The following is a 20549-nucleotide window of genomic DNA, read 5'->3' on the forward strand; positions in this document are numbered from 1 at the left end:
GACATGAGACAGACGCACTAAGGTTAATGAAATATAAATAAATGATAAAATCAAATTAAACATAATAAAGGGATGAGATGCACACACACACACACACACAGCCTTCAGGCCGGCACACTTCATTATTGCGGGGATTCAGCGTGAATCAGGCCGGCCGGCAGCTGCTGGATGAGAGGGAAGGAGGGAGGGAGGAGGGAGGGAGACAGCGATGGAGGAAGGGAGGGGATGTTCACATAATAGCCGGCGGGTGAAGGCGTGGTGAGTGTGGCTCAATACGAGGAGAGAGTGTGCGCTACAGTAGTACCGGAGGATGAACATGGACAGCGGCTGCACGGCGGCTCCCTGCCCTGACAAAATCAGCCGGAGAGAAAGCTGAACTGGCGGATGATCAATATGCAGGAGAGGCTTTTTTCTTCTCAACAGCTAAGCGGGATATAAGGAGTGGCAAAGGTAAGGAGATATATATGATGTGATGGGGGGGGGCAGATTGAATCCGCCTCGGTGAGGGAGACAAAAGTAGACCCAGTCCAGGACGCATGTGATCCAGCAGCATCAATGGAAATTACACCAGCATGGGTTTGGCTCTCCTCGGTAAAAAACATGCAGGAGTGTGTTTTTTTATTTTTTTTATTTGACACATCTGTCTAGTTATAGGGGGCTCAGGTGGAAACCACCCATGTACAGTACAGCAGACCACAGCAGCACATTCATTGTTCTCCCTGCACAGTGGAAACTGGCCCTGAGATGGGCTGGTCTCATTAGGAGGAGACTGTGGTGAAGACTGCTGATTATAGTGGATATAACAGCATTATTAGGTGTTTAAGTAAAAAAAAAATAAAAAGTAGTCTAGAAGCTATTTGACTGGCATGATTGAATCCAACATGGAGAAGCAGGCTCGTATATTACATTGATTTAGGTTTGTGTGACTTGGTGAATGCTAAAAATGCCGGATGAATCATCATTTTACCCTTTTGCAGCACTGTGAATCATGTCTGTCTGAAGCATTTCTTCATCTGCTGGACAATTTCTGATGTGTTTTGTGCAGAATGAGTGTTTCCTGCTTAGAAGTGTGTGCAATCTGTAACTGCATGGTGACAATTGGTGACCCAGGCCAAGCATTTTTTTTAGTCATGCTTTACAAGTTATAGTTCTGGTGCAGGTAGGCCATGCTTTCCTCCTTGTTACATTTTTTTTTTTGCCTTCTTTCAAATTTATTGTTCTGGCAGGTTCTGGATCTCTATTTTTACTCCACTGGTAAGAAAACAAGGACGAGCCCTGACAAGGTTGACAGTGACCTGCTGTTGTTATCTTACAGTCGCACGTCTGAGTGTATTTAAAGCGTGTAAACAGGAATTGCTTGTTGTGATGGTCGTGTCTGTATGACACACGTGTCCAGCATGAAACTTTGTCGCTCTTCCTATTTGTTGGAGAGGATGTCCTGTGTCATTTATCATACCGGTCAACTTTATGAAGGTATTTCTGACTCTTTAAAAGGCCAAAGGGTCCATGAAGTTAGTTAACTCTTTCTGGATGTCAGCACACATTTGAATATATTTCATGAACGTGCTCGCTTGTCACTTCGAGATGCTTCTCTCTCTCTGTTTGATGCTGCTGAGAAATGTCAAAACACTCAGTTGGCATCCCTCCATTTAGGAATCAAAGCTTTCGGAGACTTTCTGGGAAATATGCTTAAGACAGACAGAGAGAGAGAGAGAGGTCTATTTTTGGACAGGCAAGTAATGTATTCATACACTTTCATCCACACAGGGAATAAATCTGATACATATAATGAGGTGAAAGCTGAGCAGCATCACTGAAGCGAAACAGGTTGGCAACTTTCTCCCGTGCAGCTGTCCTAAAAAATTCAAAACTGAACACATCAGCTGGTCTTTGACACAAGCTTTCAGGTCAAGTAAGAACAACATTACATGAGTACATCTGTCAGCGCTGCTCTGATATGAAGTTTTTTTTTCTTTTACTGGCAGACACTCTAGTTCTTGGTCCAGATCATGTAATTTGGTCATGTTCCATTTTCTCCACCCATACACGTTCGTGCCTCAGTGCCTCGTCCCTGAGCTCTGCAGAAAGTCACTGCAGTTTTTTCTGTGATGAAACTCTGCAGTTTGTGTTATCAGGAATGCCAGTGGGGACAGCTGTGAAACCCACAGAATGAGGGCAACTGGTGGCTAAAAGCTCTCAATAATTGCAAGAGCTCACTGCTGGCAGACAAGTGCGTGATTTGAATCAATCTCGCGTCCCGTTGTTTGCTTCGATTCTGCACTGAGCTGCTGCATTCAGACAGACGGAGCATGACCATCCACATATACTCTTGTTTGAGGTTAAACTCCTTTAATACTATGTGTTTACTTACACGCCTAATATCAAATCTACAAAGGGTGTGTGTTGTTAAGAAATCTATCGAGTGAGCTCATTTATGTTTCCCCCAGATTACCCACTGAACTCATTTTTGGAAACTTCATGCGCTTTTTCAGCACCACCCTAGGACCAAAGTGCAAGCTTAGCACGCAGAATAATAGCTTTCATCAGGCCAATGTCAAGACAAACTTTACAGTCATGGTAGCCCTACAACTAGAAAGGCTGCAGCAGTTGCAGATATGCAAATGTGATGCAAATGGACAGTACAATTGTTGGCACTTCCAAGGCATCTAAATATTGTCTCAGCTGCCGCTGGATAGATTGGCACAAAAGTTTGTACGGTCCACTCCAGGATAAGTTATGATATGATCCAAATCTATCGCTGTATATGTGCAAAAATCTCTAATCAGGGTCACATTAACATTTCGAATTTCTTTGCAGATACTGTTTTGGATTTCAGAGGCACTTTTTATTTTATTTTTTAGCCTTAACAGCATACATGAAAATGCAAACCCCGTCTCTTTCTTTGATGACGTGGATTTTCTTCATTTTAACACAGTCACAATAACTCAAGGTCAGTTCCTACGACAGCAGCTGAAACTAGTTCATTAGCACTCTGCAGCTCTGGAGGAAGCACATAGTGATAGAGGCTCATTTTAAATAATGCGAGGCTCGTTTGAATATGTTGTATTTTGCTTTTGGACTGCCTAACATTACAACCCTGCAGGGACTGATAGAAGCAGATCTGACCACTGCGGTCACTGTGGCTGCTAATAAAATATTGCGGTCCATGCTGCTACATGCAATTGTAGGACAGCCATGAGAAAATATATCACAATGTCCTGCTGCCTCTGTGTTATGTCCTTTTCGGGGGGTGGGAATAGCAACTTGTACTGCATGATGACATCATTCACATGAATCACTCCTCTGTGATGCAGTCTGCCCTTGTTGTACGACAGAGGTATAAAAACAAAATTAATATTTCGAGCAGGTTCTAATTTTTCCTTTTCATATCCTGAGACTCATTGTGTTCATGAGTTTCCCCCGGATATCACAAAGAAGCCACACGGGTCCTCTCTGGGAGATGATGGCCAGACAGATGCGTTTTGATGGGTGACAACATGAGTCATGATGAGATATGAGTTGAGATTTGAGATAATCCTGCGCTGTATCCTGCAGCCCACAGCCTCTCTTACCAGAGCTTCTTGCTGTGTACTGCTTCGGTTTTTATTTTGTATTTTCGCACTTCCAAGACACACAGACCTACTTATTAAGCGTCTCGTCAAGTCAGCTTTGAGACATCTTTACAGCAACATAAGAACCAAAACCAAACGATAATGTTGCTTGTTTCGTATATTTGAATCCGTGGAAGGAAGTCGTCAGTAATCCTGCAAGTGTCTGTGTCATTGGCAGTCAGTGTCAGATGTCAAGAGGTCAGTTACATCAGCTACAGCTCAGCTTAAGCTCATCACATTACAGAGGAACTGAACTTTGTGTTTTCCCCCTTTACCACCAGTCTATTGCATGTTGAGTTTTATTTGGATTTCCTTTTTGTCTCTAGATACTTTAGCGTTGAGCGTATCAGGTCTTTTCACACGTATAAACTAAAACAGTGCAGGAATGTGATCATTTCCAGCTTGGTAAAAAATTGCAGCGGGTGTATTCTAAAGAACATGTAAGCACAGAGCGCACACACCGGTTTGCGTGTGATACCAGCCCTCATCAATAATTCATGAAAACGGGAAACTGAGATAAGACGGGCCGCAGTCTGGACATGACATTTAACCAGCGTGACGTATTAAACACCGACGGATGGTTTATTTAGGAGACAGAGAAAATTCTCCTGTTACAGTAGCTTACATCTTTCACGCTTGATATGATGTTATATCTCCTAAGACGAATATTGACAATGTTAAATTTTGGTTTACAACATCTGCCCATCATTTGCATCTCTACATTACTATGGTTATTCTTTGTTTTATTGTGAAGGAGGCCACATCTGCACCTTCTTCAAGTCTCCTTTGGGATGTTTTACTGTTGCACATTATAGCAAGCTGTCTATATGCCAACCTCAGGCTCCAGACGAGAGCCAAACCCGCACCCTGCGGCGCAATCCTCAACCAGCGCCTGTCCAGTCTCTGGAGAGACAAACACAAAGACTGACAGTTCTTTCATGTCTTTTTTACATGAAGGTTCAATGCTTGTTTTTAACCCCACAGGGTCCTAAGGCCAGCCTTTCATTGAGGTTGAATAGGTTGTGTTTGGTTGACTAAGCAGCGCTGTCTGCTGCTGCTGAGATGAATACAAGCATATCATGAGATGAGAAATTAAGATTTAAATGATTAGCAGAGCTACAGTGATTCACTGACAGCTATTTTGATAATCAGTTCATCGTTTAAGTCACTTTTCAAGCCAAAATGCCAAATGTTTCCCAGTTCTAGCTGCTTTAGTGTGAGAGGTGGCTGCTTTTCTTTATCTCACGTGACTGTAAAATACATATCTTTGGACTTTGCTTTATCTCACGTGACTGTAAAATACATATCTTTGGACTTTGGACTGACAAAACAAGCTTTTTGAAGATGTCACACCAGGGTTTCCAGCATGTTGTGATGAGCATTGTTCGCTGCATTTTGACACTAAGCCTAATAATCGTAAATTGCAGCCTTCAGTTGTGAGAGTGCATTATTAATTAATGCATATTCACAGCCTGTGTTCATTTGTATAATGTAAAACTGAATTGTTTGTCTGTTTTGATGGATGAAGAGTCTCTTCTGTGTGTTGTGACAGACGAACTGCTGGGTTAGTCAGGGTTGCTGGGTTGCTGTGTCAGATATAAATAGCAGTTCTTGTAGTGATTATAGGTCTCAGATGATTAATGGTGTAGATTCCTAAAAATCGTGGCTCCTCCTCCCACTCACTTCATCTATATTTCATACGTACGAGTCGTCCCAGCTGAATTTGACTCTCATCCGCTGAGCTAATAACTGCTTATGAACATTTCTCGGTGGCGGATCCTTGTTTTAGAGGCCATTTTCTCCATATGAACTTCTTCTCCACAAAGACAAATAATAAATCCCTGCACCATCTAGTGGCCAGTTCCTTTACTGTACACGCCAGCCTGGAGTAATATCATGACTCCACCATGATGCATAACTAAATCAAGCTCAAATCAATGTAATAATACTTGTGGTGATTGGCAGGAATAGCCACACTCGGAATTAATTGAATTTATTGAATGTGCACATTTAATTTAGATTGTGAAAGACAATTTATGGCGACGGCGGCAGGAAAGACACATTATTCAGAGGCTGTAATTGACAAAGTGCTCGTTAAAACAGTACAGATGGTGTAATTTAAAAAGAGTGACTGGGTGTCCGTCCTCATCCCCATTCAGGAAGCGGGGCAATTTGTTTAATCATTTATTAGTGCGATGTGATAAAGCAATAAAGGATGTGTAGAGTGTGTCTAAAGTAAAGCCTCTTCGAGTTGTTTCAGTCACTTTAGTGGGAAATCTCTCCTGTCTGTATCATCAAATAAGATCACTCAGTTTAAATGTACAGGAACGGGAAGCAATGAGAAAGCTGATATCCAGATATCAAACCCGTTCAGCCACAGGACAGCACACTGAGCGGCTAAAACACCTCAGTAAATTCAGCTGTAATAGCAGACAATATAGACGTGCATAAACCACCTTTTATTGGCCGCTTATGTTACTTGTCTGACCCCGGTTGTTCATATTAAGAAGCAGTAAACCCTAAAGTGTGCTCAGGAGCCTGCCCTCATTCAGTCAGCTGTTGATTTCTCCTAAACCGGCTGCACTGTATAAGCCGTCGTTGCACGCAGAGAAGGCCCGGCTGCTCAGTCAGTAACCTGTATGAAACAAGCTGCCGGTTAATCCTAAATCGTCTGTTGCTGCTCAGTCAGAGCTAACAATTTCATGGTCTGGATCCAAGTGGAGACTAAAAGGATGAGGTCTGGTCAGGGATGCATCCACACCTGCACTCTCCCCGGAGAGATTTACCAGGTACAGCAGCTGCTCGGTTCACTCCAAGTGTTAGAAGTTGTGATCAGCCTCATTCTGTCACACGAGGAGGCAGTTGAATCTATCTGATGTGTTTTTCAGTTTGTGAGCAGGTTTTTTCGTTGTTGAAACCGGTCAACCTCAATCTGTCACTTTTACCGGCCAGTTGATTTATCGAGCGTACAATTCTTTCATTGTCTCTTAGTAGGTCAAAGCTGATTCTTTGAAGGGCGTTGTCGTTCAAAATGATCTCGCACAGGCAAACATGATTTCCTTCTTAATGCGTGGGGTAGCAGAGAACTGGACACAGGTGGATCCAGAGTTTAGTCAGAATCTGATTGTGCTTTACTGCTACGTTGAATTTTATATGATCAGATATTTTGTGTGTAAAATCAGAATCCTGCCATGTAACTAACTAGAGCTGTCAAATAAGTGCAGTGGAGCAAAAAGTACAATATTTTCCACTGAGATGTAGCGAAGTGTTCAGTATAAAGTACCTCAAAATGGTACTAAAGTACAGCTCTTGTAAATGTACACTTATATTCCACCTCTGCATATTTATCTAATCAAATGCTGGAAAGTGTGACTGAAAGATTAAAAGTTAAACATCAAAGGTTCAAAATGAGCTTCAAATCCTTCCTTTGGTCGCTGTGGCAACAAATCCTTGAGACAATGGTTTTATTGTCACTAACAGAGTCAGCGGTTTTTCCACCAAGGCCTCTCTCTCTCTTTTTATTTTGCAATTACTAAATATTTTTGAGACCTTTCACTGCACTGCTGCACAGCTTGTAAAAGCACCACACGAGACCTGATGTCATTGTGCCTTGTGATGATGAATATCTCGCAATCTGTGTCACAAGCTTTGAACTTCCTCTTTTCTCTCTCTCTTTCTCCCCGCAGATGACTGAGGGCAGACTGTGCCAAGTGCAGCTGCTGGAAGACAGGAAGCTAGAGCTGCTGGTTCAGGTATGAATGCTCCTGAATTAAAGTGGCTAATTAAATTGATTTATAATAACGGCGGATCAAATGGCTATGTGTGATGTGAAATGGTTTTATGATGACTAACTCACAAAGTTGTATCCGCTGACTCTGCAGTACCTTTCAGCTGGAATCTGTCTTTTGGCTTATCGTAATGAAAACTTACTGTTTTGGCAAAGCGCGCACAAAAAAAATCTGCTTAGCATCAAAAGACGGACAAACAAAGTTAGAAACCAGCTTGGGGCAAACAGCAGAGTGAACCTAATTCATCAGGAGGCCTGAAACGACAACTCCAAACCAATGCTAAAGCGCTTTGTATCTGCACAACTCTTAATTGTTTTGCTAAGAAGTTTGCCAATTTTGAAGTCTTGGCCCAAAAAAATCTGCTATTGCATGTTTGAAAATAAGATCCGAGATGTTTCTGTGATGTAATGTGGCACGTTTTGAGCAGAAATGTGTTACAGCATTTTGTAAAAAAGGGTTTGAGGGGATGCATGTCTTCTTAAATCTCCTTCGCCCAAGACACTGCTTAACTTAACCTTGGTTAAATCCCCTAGCCACGTGGTTAAAGTGTCCTTGAACACAACGCGAGTACTACTTTCGGGCTCTTTAGTTGACCTTGCAGCTTAACTTTTCTCGGGAGGGAAGGAAGCGGTAGGAAAAATAATTTCCTCAAGTCTTCCGTGACACATTTATCAAGGAAATACTTTGAATTATTTGACAAAGGATGTTTACCTAATATTTAGAATTACAGAAAGCTTTCAACTGAGTCTTAATCTTCCTCCGCAGCCCAAGCTGCTGTCGTATGAACTCCTCGACTTGGTTTCCTCCCACTTCAACCTCAAAGAGAAGGAATTCTTTGGACTCGCATTTTTTGATGACAAGTATGTAAATCGTGAAGTTTATTTTTCTTCAGTGGTCTGAATATTTACAGATGTCCATATATACACGTGTGTGTGTGTGTGTGTGTGTGTGTGTGTACAAAATACAGTGTTCTGATGCTTCAGTCTGTTTTCTTTTGCAGTGGTCAGCGTAAATGGTTGCAGATGGACCGCAGAGTTCTTGAACATGACTTTTCAAAGAAGTCCGGGCCTATTGCCCTCAATTTCCTGGTCAGGTAATAATTCATTTTCTCATGCAAATCATCAGCTCTCCAGCAGGGAGCACTACTTTGTTGAAATGGATTATAGCTGTTAGCTGCCAATAAACACACCTATCCTGCATTGCCTTGAATATATATTAATGTCTACAACTGGTGTCTTTTTTGGTGGTATTTAGATTTTTAGGACATTATAAACATTATAAACTTTTATCCTTCATAGGTTTTATGTAGAAAACATAACACAGCTTAAGGACATCATAACGGTGGAGTTATTCTTCCTGAATGCAAAATCCGCCGTCTATAACGTAAGTCGTGTTTTTCTCTTTGTTTTTTCTGGAGTTATGAAAAATGATTCTGCTTGCTTGTTTTTTTTTTTTTTCTTCCAGCAGCTTTGCTTGATGATTCACTGTCTCTGGACCCTTGTAGCACCTCAGCTCAGCAGACACTGGCTGCAGGGCACAGTTTTTTTCTTTCTCACTCTGCTGGCTGGAATGTAAAATAGACAGTCTTTAGAAAGTATTAAAAAAAACAAAAAAAACACAAGGGTTCATTTTGAGAATAAGTAGAGGTTATTGTAGGGCAACACAGAGAGAAGATTCTATGTTTGGATCTTGAAAGCTCTCTCCACATGGACCGCATTTTCTGCCTCCCTTTTTTTTATTTATCTGTTTTTCTCTGTTGATCTTTTTATGCCTCTCAGGAGATTATAGAAGTAGAAAGTGAGAACGTCTTCAAATTAGCTGCAAATGCTTTGCAGGTCAGTGCTTTTAATAGTCTCATGCATACATTAATTGCTGCATCTAAAAAAACCTTTTAAAGCATGTAATCTAATAAGTATTCTCTATCACCAGGAGGCAAAGGGAGACTACACAAGGTAAGTGCGTATTATCAGCTGGGTAAGAAGTATTTAACGGCAGCAGGACAAGTTAATAGTGAGCTTTTAGCGAAGACATTCAATAGGTCACTTGTTTCTCCGGAGTGCAGACAACAAAAATCAATAGCAGTGTTATGTGAGGCTTACCACAGAGTGCTGAGAAGCTTGCACCAGGCAACTAATGAATCTCATAGTCCTGACAGAAGCCAAGTAGTACAGAACAGAGACACCTTTACATAGGAGAGAGCAACCATTATCTGTGTTTAACAGAGCCGCCTTTTGATGTAATACATGTTGCGTTCAGAGGGAATACTGCAGGCTTTGTTGCAGGTGGTTACCTGGTTTTGACCAGCTGATGAAGTAAGATAGTTTTATTCTTTTTTATGGTAGCTGTTTGGGCTGTAACACATGAAAACAGATACAATCTTAAATAAAATCCTACACTTTTATAGAAGTTTAGACTTAATATGTTTCAATTTGTTCATAGAAAAATAAAGGGTTCAGTGTTTCTCCACCAGAATCTATACTCATGTTGGAAAACTTACAGAAAATATAATTATTAGCGAAGGGAGAAGTATCCAAGTCCTTCGTTTAAAGAAAACTTCTTGTGCTGAAAGTATGAAGTTGCGCAATATTAAAATATGAAGTAAGTAATGTACAAGTACCTCAAAAGTGTACTTAAATACAGTACTTGAGTAAACATACTACTTTTATAGACTTTTGTTTGGCTGTTGGAAGGTCTTTGATTCATAACCTTAGTAATTGTAAAATCCTGACTATGTTGCACCTTTGTCTCTGGCCAAACTCAAGATTTACACTTGTATTCAGCGCTCAAATACTTAAAGAAAACAGCTCAGTAATAAATATATTACATATTATCTTTCAAGATTCCAAAACTGTCATCACAGCCGTTTTTTTCTTTTCTGTTTTCAGTGATGAAAACACGAGAGCTGACTTGAAGAAACTACCAACTCTCCCCACCAAAGTACTCAAGGAACACCCCTCACTTGCATACTGGTATGCTTATTTAAAAAAAAATCTTGTCTTTGGAGACTTGACCACTGTCTTCAGTTCTTACATGCAAGACCAAAAATATAGTAAATACTGGACCCAAAGATGGTGCCTGGCATGCCAAAAAAAAGTTGTCTCATCACAGTAGTGGTTCTCTCATGGGCCCAGCTGCAAGTTTCTGCTTGGCCTATGGCTACAGCCAACTTGTACAACTTATATTTGTATATATTGCGATATTTACTGCAACTGCTTCAGCTCCAGCAGCTTCCTCGACCATCATTTCCCCTTCAGCCACATAGCCAAAAGTGCCCACACTCAGCTATTTGACCGTTACGAGTGCATCATCAGGGGCACTCACAGTACATTTTGCCATAAATGACAGTGTGAACGCGCTCACGTGCTCGAAATAGCAAGTGTGCGTATGGTGAGGTTACGCAAATTGAGACACAGCAATTAGTTTTGCTGGCCGCCAGTGTTCTCTCTGCTGCTGATGATACCAGCAGATTTAGTATGTGCAAGGAACAAAAAAACAAATGAATTGAAGGAGTCGAAAATGAGCAAATGAAAGAGAAATGTTAGAATATACTGTAAAAGAATAAATGAATTTAATCAACTGATTGACAGTAAGCAAAACAAATGACTTACTTTTATTGCTCAGTTACATTTTGGATAAGCTTTTCCTACATCTCCCATACCACCTATACATACCATACAGAATGGCCTGATCTGATACATGTTTAAAGAGTAAAAATGTGTCTTCTTTGTGCAACATCGCAGTGAGGATCGAGTAATTGAATATTATAAACAGCTGAAAGGAGTCTCCAGGGGACAAGCCATTGTTCAGTAAGTACCGCAAAAGAAAAACGTGTCTTTGCTGTGACTGCTTCTCGGTAATTAGACAATGAATGTTAGAAAGCTCCACGTTCATTAATCTTCCTCTCACCTCCATTAGCCCTCCCTTCCCCCCCTGTCTCTCTCTGGCAGTCCTTTTCTCATCATCTGATAGAAATCAATAGCTCCTCTCGCGGCCCAGTGAATCACTGAATTTCTGAGAGATCAAATTCCCATTTCTATCTTTTTCACATTCCCAAGGTAAACCGCATGCACATGTGAAAAAAAAAAAAACAAAAAAAAAAAGAGCCGGTGGTTTTAATAAAGATAGTTTTTTGTTCTAGGTATTTGACGTTGGTGGAATCCTTGCCCACGTATGGCGTGCATTATTACGAAGTTAAGGTAAGGTGTTCTCCTGTGTTTAGTGAGAAATGAAGAAGCTGTTGCTCCTGAAACCGAGTCAGCTGTCAAGCTGTGCTTTTGCCTCTGCAGGATAAACAAGGGATCCCGTGGTGGCTTGGAATCAGCTATAAGGGCATCGGCCAGTATGACCTGCAGGATAAATTAAAACCTCGAAAGGTAAACATTTGCTGCAGCTCCGTCTCTAAAATGGATGCTTTCTCTCTGCCTCAACTAATCTCACTGTGGACATGATAGCACAGGACATAGTGTAAGGACTGCTGCTGTTGCACATGGTTTGGTGATTCACCGGCTCTAATTCATGCATCATCTATTTCACTCCAACAAAGGATGGGATTCAGCTGCTTTTAGACGAGGCCAGACTTGAAATATTGAAACAAATCTCTGCCTAGAGAGCTCTGGCAGTTTGCCCAAATGAGGCTAGTGAGTTTTTATATAAAAGAATCATACATACTTTACAGTTTAAACCTGCTTTTCTTGTTTACAGGGTGTTGTTTTAGTTTTGTGAGTTGACAGGAGAAACACCCATGTGAGTGATCCGGCAGCTATGTGGTCCGGTGGATGGTGTAACGTCTGCAGCTCGGTGCAAGACATGCAGTGCGCTGTTGTTAAGTTTAAAAACCATTCACCTTCATTTATATTCCTCTTCAAGCTTGACAATCCTCATACACGTTGCAATTCATCTTTGTCCGCCGTGTTCCAAAGTTGTGCAAGCAGGCAGCGGTGTGTTATAGCGAGGAGGAGAGGGGAGTGAGCTGCTGATGTCAAAGCAAAAGGGGGCTGGATTAGGGCGTTATCGTTGCATGTTCTGAGCATACCTGAGGAGACAAGTCAGGAGCTGACAGGAGAAGGAACAAAGTATGTGTTGACAGCGAAGCTAGGATTTAATAACTGAGAAATGGGACTTGGGAACATCTGTTATACTGGTAAGACTGGAGACTACACTACTTTGACTGGTTCCCCGTTGGAAGTAGACAGTTTTGTTCTTTTAATAACATGTACTGAATTATATGTTGATGTTTAAATCTGCAAATCTTTTAATATTTTTTTGCCTCTACATGCTTGTTAACCATGTAGCGGCATTGTGATACAGAATACTCTCCAAAGCATCCACATGCAGTATCAGTTTCTGTGTGCTGCTGGCTGATTAAGATGTGTGTCCAGACACACAGTGAGTCACTGACCCAAACAGATTGTTCATATCTGGCTGTTGTCAGCGAGCACCTGGGCAATACGGGGGATAGACATGATGAGCCATGGAAAGTGTTGTGTACAGCGATGAGTCTTTGTGTAATGTCGCTTTGTGGCGTTCTTCCCTCTCTCACACACCTGCGTTATTGCAGACTTGGCACAGACTGTAATGACAGTTCATGTTACAGTCTGGCTTTTTTTTTTTCTTTTTAATGACTGTGGTTGAAACAGGGTAGCCTTAACACCTGCAGGGGTCCCAGTCATCGAGGTATAGGTCTGAAAGCACAAATCAACAGATTTTAAAGACATTATTTCTGACCGTACACTGCTGTTCCTCTCTTTACATTTCAGGTTGTGAGTTACAGAGCATAAAATCTATGTTCCTGATCAAATATGTGTTTTCCTCCGCAGCTTTACCAGTGGAAACAGCTGGAAAATCTGTACTTTCGGGAAAAGAAGTTTGCTGTTGAGGTTAATGATCCACACAGGTGAGCAGCAGGAGAGATTCGTCCTTGTAATTCTTAAACCGGTTTTGATTTGGCTGTTTTTTTTATTTTTCTTGTTCTAAAAGTTGCTTCCTCACTAATTTCTCTTTGGCTCTTGTATAAAGAGATCATTCATACCCGTGTAGCTTTTATTTAAAACTCTACCTCAACCTCTGATTTCTTTTCCGGTGTGTTTCTTGCAACAGGAGAGCGGTAACCAAGCGCACCTTTGGGCAGACGGGCTTACTCATCCACACGTGGTATGCCAGCCATTCTTTGATCAAAACCATCTGGGTCATGGCTATCAGCCAGCATCAGTTCTATTTGGACAGAAAGCAAAGCAAAGTAAGTGTGTGAGCTATCAGCCAGTGCTGGATTACTTTTAATTTCAGAGTAATCCATCCGCTTATCTTTGTTTTACGCTTTATCTCTTTAATTTGCTCAGTCTAAATTAGGAACAGCAAAAAGTCTGGAGGAAATTGCCATGGATCTCACGGAGCATGGAGGAGCAAAAATAAACAGACTGGGAGACGCAGGCCTGAAGAATAACTTGATAACAGCCAGCAACGGGAGCCTGGTGTCTACAGGTTGGTTTTGATTATTACAGTTGTGGTCTGTATTAAGTTTGTGTTTTTGTAACACAAATCATCATTTCAGATCATATTTGTGCTATGAAGGATAAACACTCACACAGCTAGGTAACATATTGAAAAGTGTATGGATGTCTTTTTTTTTTTTTTTTAGATGTAACGGATATAGTACGCTTTTTTGGCAAGGATGATCAGAATATTGTTTTCACAGGTTCTGCGGACTCTGAAATGAGCGAAGAGCAGAAGAAAGAGAAACTCTCCGAGTTGAGGAAAAAAGAGCAGGAGATCCAAGATATCTTGGCCAAGAAAACAAAAGAACTGAAGAAGATTTGCATGAGAGAGGCGGTGAGAAATCATTTTGTATTACACTCCTTGACTCGCGTACGTCTTTTTTTCCAAGCAGCCAGCTGCGTCATTAAACCGCGTTGCTGTGCGGCGGGGTAGATTGACGGTTTTGGCTCATCTACTGTAAGTGTTTAGTGGCCTTGTTGTTTTGTTCCTTTAGGAGCTCACCGGCAAGCTGCCGAAGGAGTATCCCCTCTCCTCAGGTGAAAGGCCACCACAAGTCAGACGGCGAGTTGGCACTGCTTTCAAGTTAGATGACCTTTTCCCCTACAATGAGGTCTGTATTCAACTGGTACACTTTAATCGAATGCAGCAGCAGCAGCAGCTTGTGCCTTATATTCTTGTGTGGAACATTGTCTGTCTGTATCACATAGCTCATTTATTTCCAGGATGCATTTTGGTTGTGTTGTTTTTTTTATTTTATTGTGAACAAATCCCACAAAAAGATAACAAGTATTGTCTGATATCTTATTCTTGACATCTTCCTCCATCACAGTAATCATGGGCATTGTAGTTTATTTTGAGACGCACATCCCACATGCATTGTTATGTTGATGCAAATACTTGCTAGTGCACCAGACAGACAGCAAAGCTATAAAAAATGTCATCAATAACCTCAAGTTCTAATCAGATTTACTCTGCTTTAATAGATTTGAAATGGATAAAGGAAAACAGGCGACAATAATAGTTATTACCTGATTAAACTGTGTGTGGCAGGAGTCTGGTTATTTATTTATTTCTTCTCTCTGGGGACGTGCTTGCTTGTGTTTTGTGCAGGATCCCTTCCTGAGAAACCTGGAGAGCAGATTTGCCCTGCAGCAAAAGATTGTGGAGGCGGCTAAGAAGCTTGCGAACGAGGCCGAGTTGTGCAAAACAGTGAAGAAGAAGAGGAGGAGAAACTGTTTGGATGCCATGCACAAACTCCAGCAGATAGAAGACGAGATGAATCAGTACAGGATCAAGAAGGGGAAGAAGCCCACACAGCGGGCCTCGGTGATCATTGCAGGTATAGTGCAGGCTGATCCGCGTTGCTGGATTCTCATTTAGCTGTATGCACAGTAAACATGGAGTTATTTTCTCTTTCTTCAGATGAACTCATCCGCTCAGACTGTAGCTCTCTGTCCAGTCTCCCACTGGACGACGGTGAGTTAGACAACACACATTGTGGTGCATTAAAATCTGAGTATTACTACTAAGAACAAGTGTCAGTATTGTTACTGTGGCCTGCCTTTGTATTCAGATGACTCAGATGGTGTCAGTCAGAGGCCGCGGTCACGGTCAGTGCAGGGTTCTCCTCAGCTCAGTCCGATGCGCTCGCTTGGAGCAGAATTTGATGTGGATAGATCTCCGAGGGAAAATCACCATAACAAGAACCACAGCAGGTAGGGAAACAGATTCCCTCAACCTAACAGCGAGGTCTCGTGCGATGTGTAATGTGTTTCACAACTTTTGATTTCACTGGAAAATGACGTGGTGGTATCGGTCCATAATATTTGCCGTGTCATGTTTGCAGCCTCATTCCTTTCTTCACATCTCATCCCCGTTTATTTTCTTTTTTTTTGGATCCTCTCCTGATGCCACACCCTTTTAGATTAGCATTTGAAGGTCAGGAGACGTCACACTACTACCAGAATCCAAAAGAGGTCTCCTCCACCCACAGTAGTCCCTATAAAACTCTTCCCAGACCTCCTAGAGATCCACGCAGCATGCCGCCCACCCCGGTTATGACCCGCAATGCCTACAGCAGCAGCCAGCTCAGGTGTGATCCCTGCTCCCGTGCATCGTCAACCCAATATCTTTCTTTCCTTAACAATAATTTCACTTTAACCAAATCCCTGCTTCTCTCCAATCCCCTAATCTTTAACCGAACCTCTCATACGAGTCCCTAACTTTTATTTAAACTAATAAATCCAGAAATATGAACTCATTTTGCCATTTTAGGAGTTTAAAAGTTGTGTCCCTTTGTCCAGGTCGGAGGGGTCTTCTCATTGCTTCAGGCATCGCAGTGGAAGTTTGGAGTCGCAGCCCAGGCTAAGAAAAGACACAGACTCAGAGAAGCCCGTCTTTATCTTGTCACCAGCGCACCGCAGCAACAGCACAGAGGTGTTAGAGGACTGCTCGTCATACACCAGCCAGTCCAGTCTGGACTACTGCGGGGCGGCCAACTCCCACTACAGTACACTGGACTCCCGAAACTCAACCATGCATCGGCTCCATCGCAAGGTGGAAGTGTATGGAAATACGGGGAGTATGCCCAACTTGGTGCAGCACCATTCTGGTTGTAGTTATTCATGTGAGACCTCAGCACACTATGCACCCAGTGCCTACTACGTCTCCGGCTACCCCTGCCCAGACATGGAGCCTTACGCTAACGGTGCCTACGTGTATGAGAATGAAGTAGAAGGCCATTACAACGTCAACCCCTCCTACCAAATGAATGGGTATCATGGACATGACAGATTCAGGCATTACAGCAGCGACCGGGCAGACAGTCTTTCCCAGAATCCCTACGCAACAGTGAGGCCACCGCGTAACCGAGAGGGCCCCCGAAATGAGCTATTGGCCAAGAACATGCAGAAGGCTCTGGTGGCGGAGCATCTCAAAGGCTGGTATCACCGAAGCAGGGGCCACAGGGACGGAGGGAGGGGGATGCTGACTGGATATGACTTTGACAGCGGCTCTCAGCTCAGCCTGGGCTACCAGACCATGCCAGCAGCCTTCAGCCACTCCAGCAGAACCACCTCTTTTTCATCAGGTGAGATGATGTCTTCAAATTTATTGGTGCAGGAAGGAGAATCGTCCAAGAAAATATCATTTAATAAATGTAGTTTTTGTCTTCTTTTTACAACAGAGGGAGATACACTTGCGCATATACTGTATGAATCTGCTCTGGTTTGTTTATGACTTAATATATATCAGCCACTGAGGTCTCTATGATCCTGCGAAGGAGGCTTTTATTACTTCCAGATCTAATTTACCTTCACTCTGAATTCCTCCTTCGTGCCTTAAAGAGCTGCTAACCCTCCTAAAACTATTTTATTTATGTGGGTTTTAATGGAAACTTTCACTTGTTGTGTTCGATGCTTTTCCAGGCTGCCAAGAATAGAAGTCTGGGAGAAAAACTAGCCCCAGTTTTGTGTCTCTAATGTATTACGATTGCATTCACACACCCACTGAATCATTACAGTCGAAGAGAAAAGCGTCTTTGTGGTCTAGACTATTCTAACCATCTGGATTTAAATTATTATGTCTCATCTGCACATTAAAAAAAGATTTTTAACCTGTTTTCCAAGTTATTTTTTCCTAAATCAGGAATTACATAGCTCATTCTTCATTTTATATGACACAAAAAATAGAAATTTAGGACATAAAGTATGTCATTTCTGTCTATTTTTATTGTCTGGAATCATAACTTCATTGAATGTAACCATAATATATGAGAAGCAGGCACTTTTAATTTATGAAAATACGATTAAAAGTGAATTAGTTAAGTTAGGTATTTAGTTAATTCATTTAAGATAATTGTAAAAGGTCCTCATCTTGAACTTGTGAAGGTTTCACCTGAGGTGGCGGTTACGTGTCATGTGTTTGTGTCACAATAGTGACGTTAAGATGAACTTAAGACTGTTTTCAATAACAACAATTACGCCTGAGTTACGCTCACAACATTATCCGAGTGTGTTTTTGCTTTGTGTCTTTGTTTGCAGTGTCCTCAGCCGAGAGCACAGGGAACTGGCGCAACCAGCTGGCAGTCGGCCTGACAGAGTACGATTCACCCGACACACCTCAGTACCCACACCCCGGAGCGCCTGCATCTCCGTACAACCGCAGCCCCACACACAACAGGTGAGCACTGCGGCTTACTAAATCTCCTCGCTGAGCCGTGAGACGCAAGAGGAAGTGAGTCAGTCACAGCCGACTGGGGGCCGTTCTCTCTGTGTAATTGTAGTAGATAAAATGCTGGTTGCTTGCTTAAGGATAAATTAGCCCCTTAATGTCCCCCCTGCTGATGCTCAGTGGCGGGTACAGATGTCAGTGCCCCTCCTGTTTCCTTTAATGCATGACTGTTGCTTGTTTTGTGTGCTGCTCGGCCTCATAAATAAAACATATTTCTCTGTATTTGTAAGAAAGAAGTTTTATTTTGTATTCTGCCTATGTGACCTGAAACTTTTAGCTCATAAAAAATATAACCTCAAGGACCTTTTTCTCTTTCTTCCTTCCTCTCCTGCCTTCTGTCTTGACTTATGATTAATGCTCGTGTGTGCAGATCTTCTCCAGAAAACAAAGTGTCTGACACAATGCCTAAAAAAACTGAGTCAGTTGAGGTGGTTGGCTCTGAGGCCACTAGTACAGATGAACCATCAGACAACCAGTCTAGCACTTAAGGGTGAGACCAGTGGGCTTCTTTGTGTCGTGTTGCCAGTCATCTCCATTCCGACATCCCATCTTCATTCGTGTGTTACTCCTGTATATTTAATCCAATCATAATTTTCATATTATAGTCTGCTGATTTGTTTTTTTTTGCTGTTGTGTTTGCTCAAAAATGTTTCAGTCATTTATCTTGATGATTTCAAGACAAGACAAGACAAGACAAGAACATATCTAAGAGCTGTTTATCTCACAATCGGAAGGGTAACAAGCCTAAAACTACAGCCGTGCAGCAGGTCTGTGTGGCTGTATTTAGGAAGGGCAGTGCTTTGAGCTAAATGTGTCAGCATGCGAACATGCTCACGATAACAGCTGTTAACATGCTGATATTTAGAAGGCCTACTGCTTACCATTAGGGATGCACAATATGTATTCTTTCCAGCTGATAATTAACTTCACATTTTTGTTATTTTTAAAGAAGAAGTTCATAACCTGTAGTTTATGCACGTGTGAGGATAACAAAGGTTATGATGGAGTGAGCAAAGGTGGATCATGACTGATCGTAGCAAACTGACATCACTGTTGTAAACACAAGAAAAACAAAAACTCAAAATCTGCACTACGGATAAATGAGAACGCCGTTATCTGTATCTGATCAACCATTTAAATGATGTGTATCCATATCTTTGCTTAGGAATGGACAGGGCTTAAACCAGACATGGGAAAAAGAAATAACTGGAAATTGTTTATTTAAGCCTGAAATTGACAAAGGTTGATCAGAAGTTATGTTCATAAGAAAGCTATTTACAGAACGGTCTCAGTTTTGCTTTATTTGTTATAGTTATTGATTAATAGATACCCATTTCAGCCTTTAAATAAAAGACTCTTGATATCATAGAAAATGAAACTGTATTGGACTCAGAATCAGTTATTATCTGTCTGAATAATACATAATTTATCGGCTCCTGATACATATTGTGCATCCCAACTTACCATGGTCGCTGTCTTTAGCACTAAACACAAAGAATCACTGAGGTTGATGTGAATGTTATTAGTTACGCAGATATTTAAGTATTTGAAAATTGAAGGTTTGCTACTTGAAAAGGAAAGTTCAAGTAAGCGTAACATGACTGTCTTGAGTTGAGATATTTCAATCTAAACCAAAGTGACCAACCAACCAACCAACCAACACTGCAGTCCCTCGATTAGTCATTTTCCATTTACATCATGTTGTATGCCTTTACAAAGTAATGTGACTTTTTGGTGTGTTGCATTTCCATTTCCACTCCTCAGTTTTCTTCCACAAGGTTCAGTCATGTGTGCCTCGTTCTCAAACAGTTCAACTTCAGTATATTTGACATATTCTTGTTGCTGCCTGTGCAGATTTCACCTGGATGGAAGCTACATGAGCATCCACTGAAGAGGACCAAACCAAACTTTGGCACAAATAAAGCCATGGCCAGCAGCACATCAAGGGGATGAAGTTGAATACACGCAGGCTGTACACACACTGTTTTTCAATCGCCATAACCGTGTCTTGGGAGATGTTGGTGTGTTAGGTTTTTGGCCGAGTTTATGTGTACGCTGTCCTCATGTTTAAAGTAACCTCTGAACACAGTGATGACACTCTTGAATGACTTTCCCATGTGCCTTGGATTGGATGAATTGTACAGGCAGATGAGAATGTGTCAAGAAACTTTAAGATGTTGCACAACCACACAGGATTCAAACCCTATTGTGTTAAAGAGAGAGAAAAAAAAAGAGGCAACGTGTTTTTACCGAACTCCACGTATTTTAACAGGAACTAGCTACTGCCTTATACAAAACAGTAGGTTGTAGAATAAAATTTAAAAAAATGATTTTCACAACTTTCATCTCAGTAAGTATGATAAAATAAGAATGAAATATGACATCCAAATTGAAAACAAAGCGTGAACATGAACTAAATTGATCATTC

General features: G+C 41.6%; 1 protein-coding gene across 2 annotated transcripts; it reads left to right on the forward strand.

Annotated features, from left to right (window-relative positions):
• The first annotated feature begins 199 nt into the window (after positions 1-199).
• frmd4bb (FERM domain containing 4Bb) lies at positions 200-20438 on the forward strand. Of its 2 annotated transcripts, XM_019256888.2 has the most exons (24): positions 200-450; positions 7298-7363; positions 8165-8259; positions 8400-8492; positions 8698-8782; positions 9178-9234; positions 9329-9351; positions 10285-10368; positions 11140-11205; positions 11538-11595; positions 11686-11772; positions 13216-13292; positions 13496-13634; positions 13735-13876; positions 14091-14224; positions 14385-14501; positions 15002-15230; positions 15314-15367; positions 15465-15606; positions 15816-15983; positions 16195-16979; positions 17932-18070; positions 18492-18611; positions 19976-20438. In XM_019256888.2, exons 2-23 carry the CDS (start codon positions 7298-7300, stop codon positions 18607-18609), a joined length of 2958 nt encoding a protein of 985 aa, XP_019112433.1. In that variant the 5' UTR covers positions 200-450; the 3' UTR covers positions 18610-18611; positions 19976-20438. The 2 variants fall into 2 exon arrangements, with proteins under 2 accessions (XP_019112433.1, XP_019112439.1); XM_019256894.2 differs by lacking the exon at positions 18492-18611 and having other exon boundaries at positions 201-450.
• The last annotated feature ends 111 nt before the right edge of the window (positions 20439-20549 follow it).

Source organism: Larimichthys crocea, chromosome XV (genome assembly GCF_000972845.2).
Source record: "Larimichthys crocea isolate SSNF chromosome XV, L_crocea_2.0, whole genome shotgun sequence".
Lineage (NCBI taxonomy): Eukaryota > Metazoa > Chordata > Actinopteri > Sciaenidae > Larimichthys > Larimichthys crocea.

Bases quoted from the DNA above. Each gene is read 5' to 3' on its own strand.
- frmd4bb (XM_019256888.2), top strand. From the start codon at position 7,298: ATGACTGAGGGCAGACTGTGCCAAGTGCAGCTGCTGGAAGACAGGAAG. The intron at 8,493-8,697 runs GTAATAATTCAT...TATCCTTCATAG, and splicing joins GCCCTCAATTTCCTGGTCAG to GTTTTATGTAGAAAACATAA. The intron at 15,607-15,815 runs GTAGGGAAACAG...ACACCCTTTTAG, and splicing joins CATAACAAGAACCACAGCAG to ATTAGCATTTGAAGGTCAGG.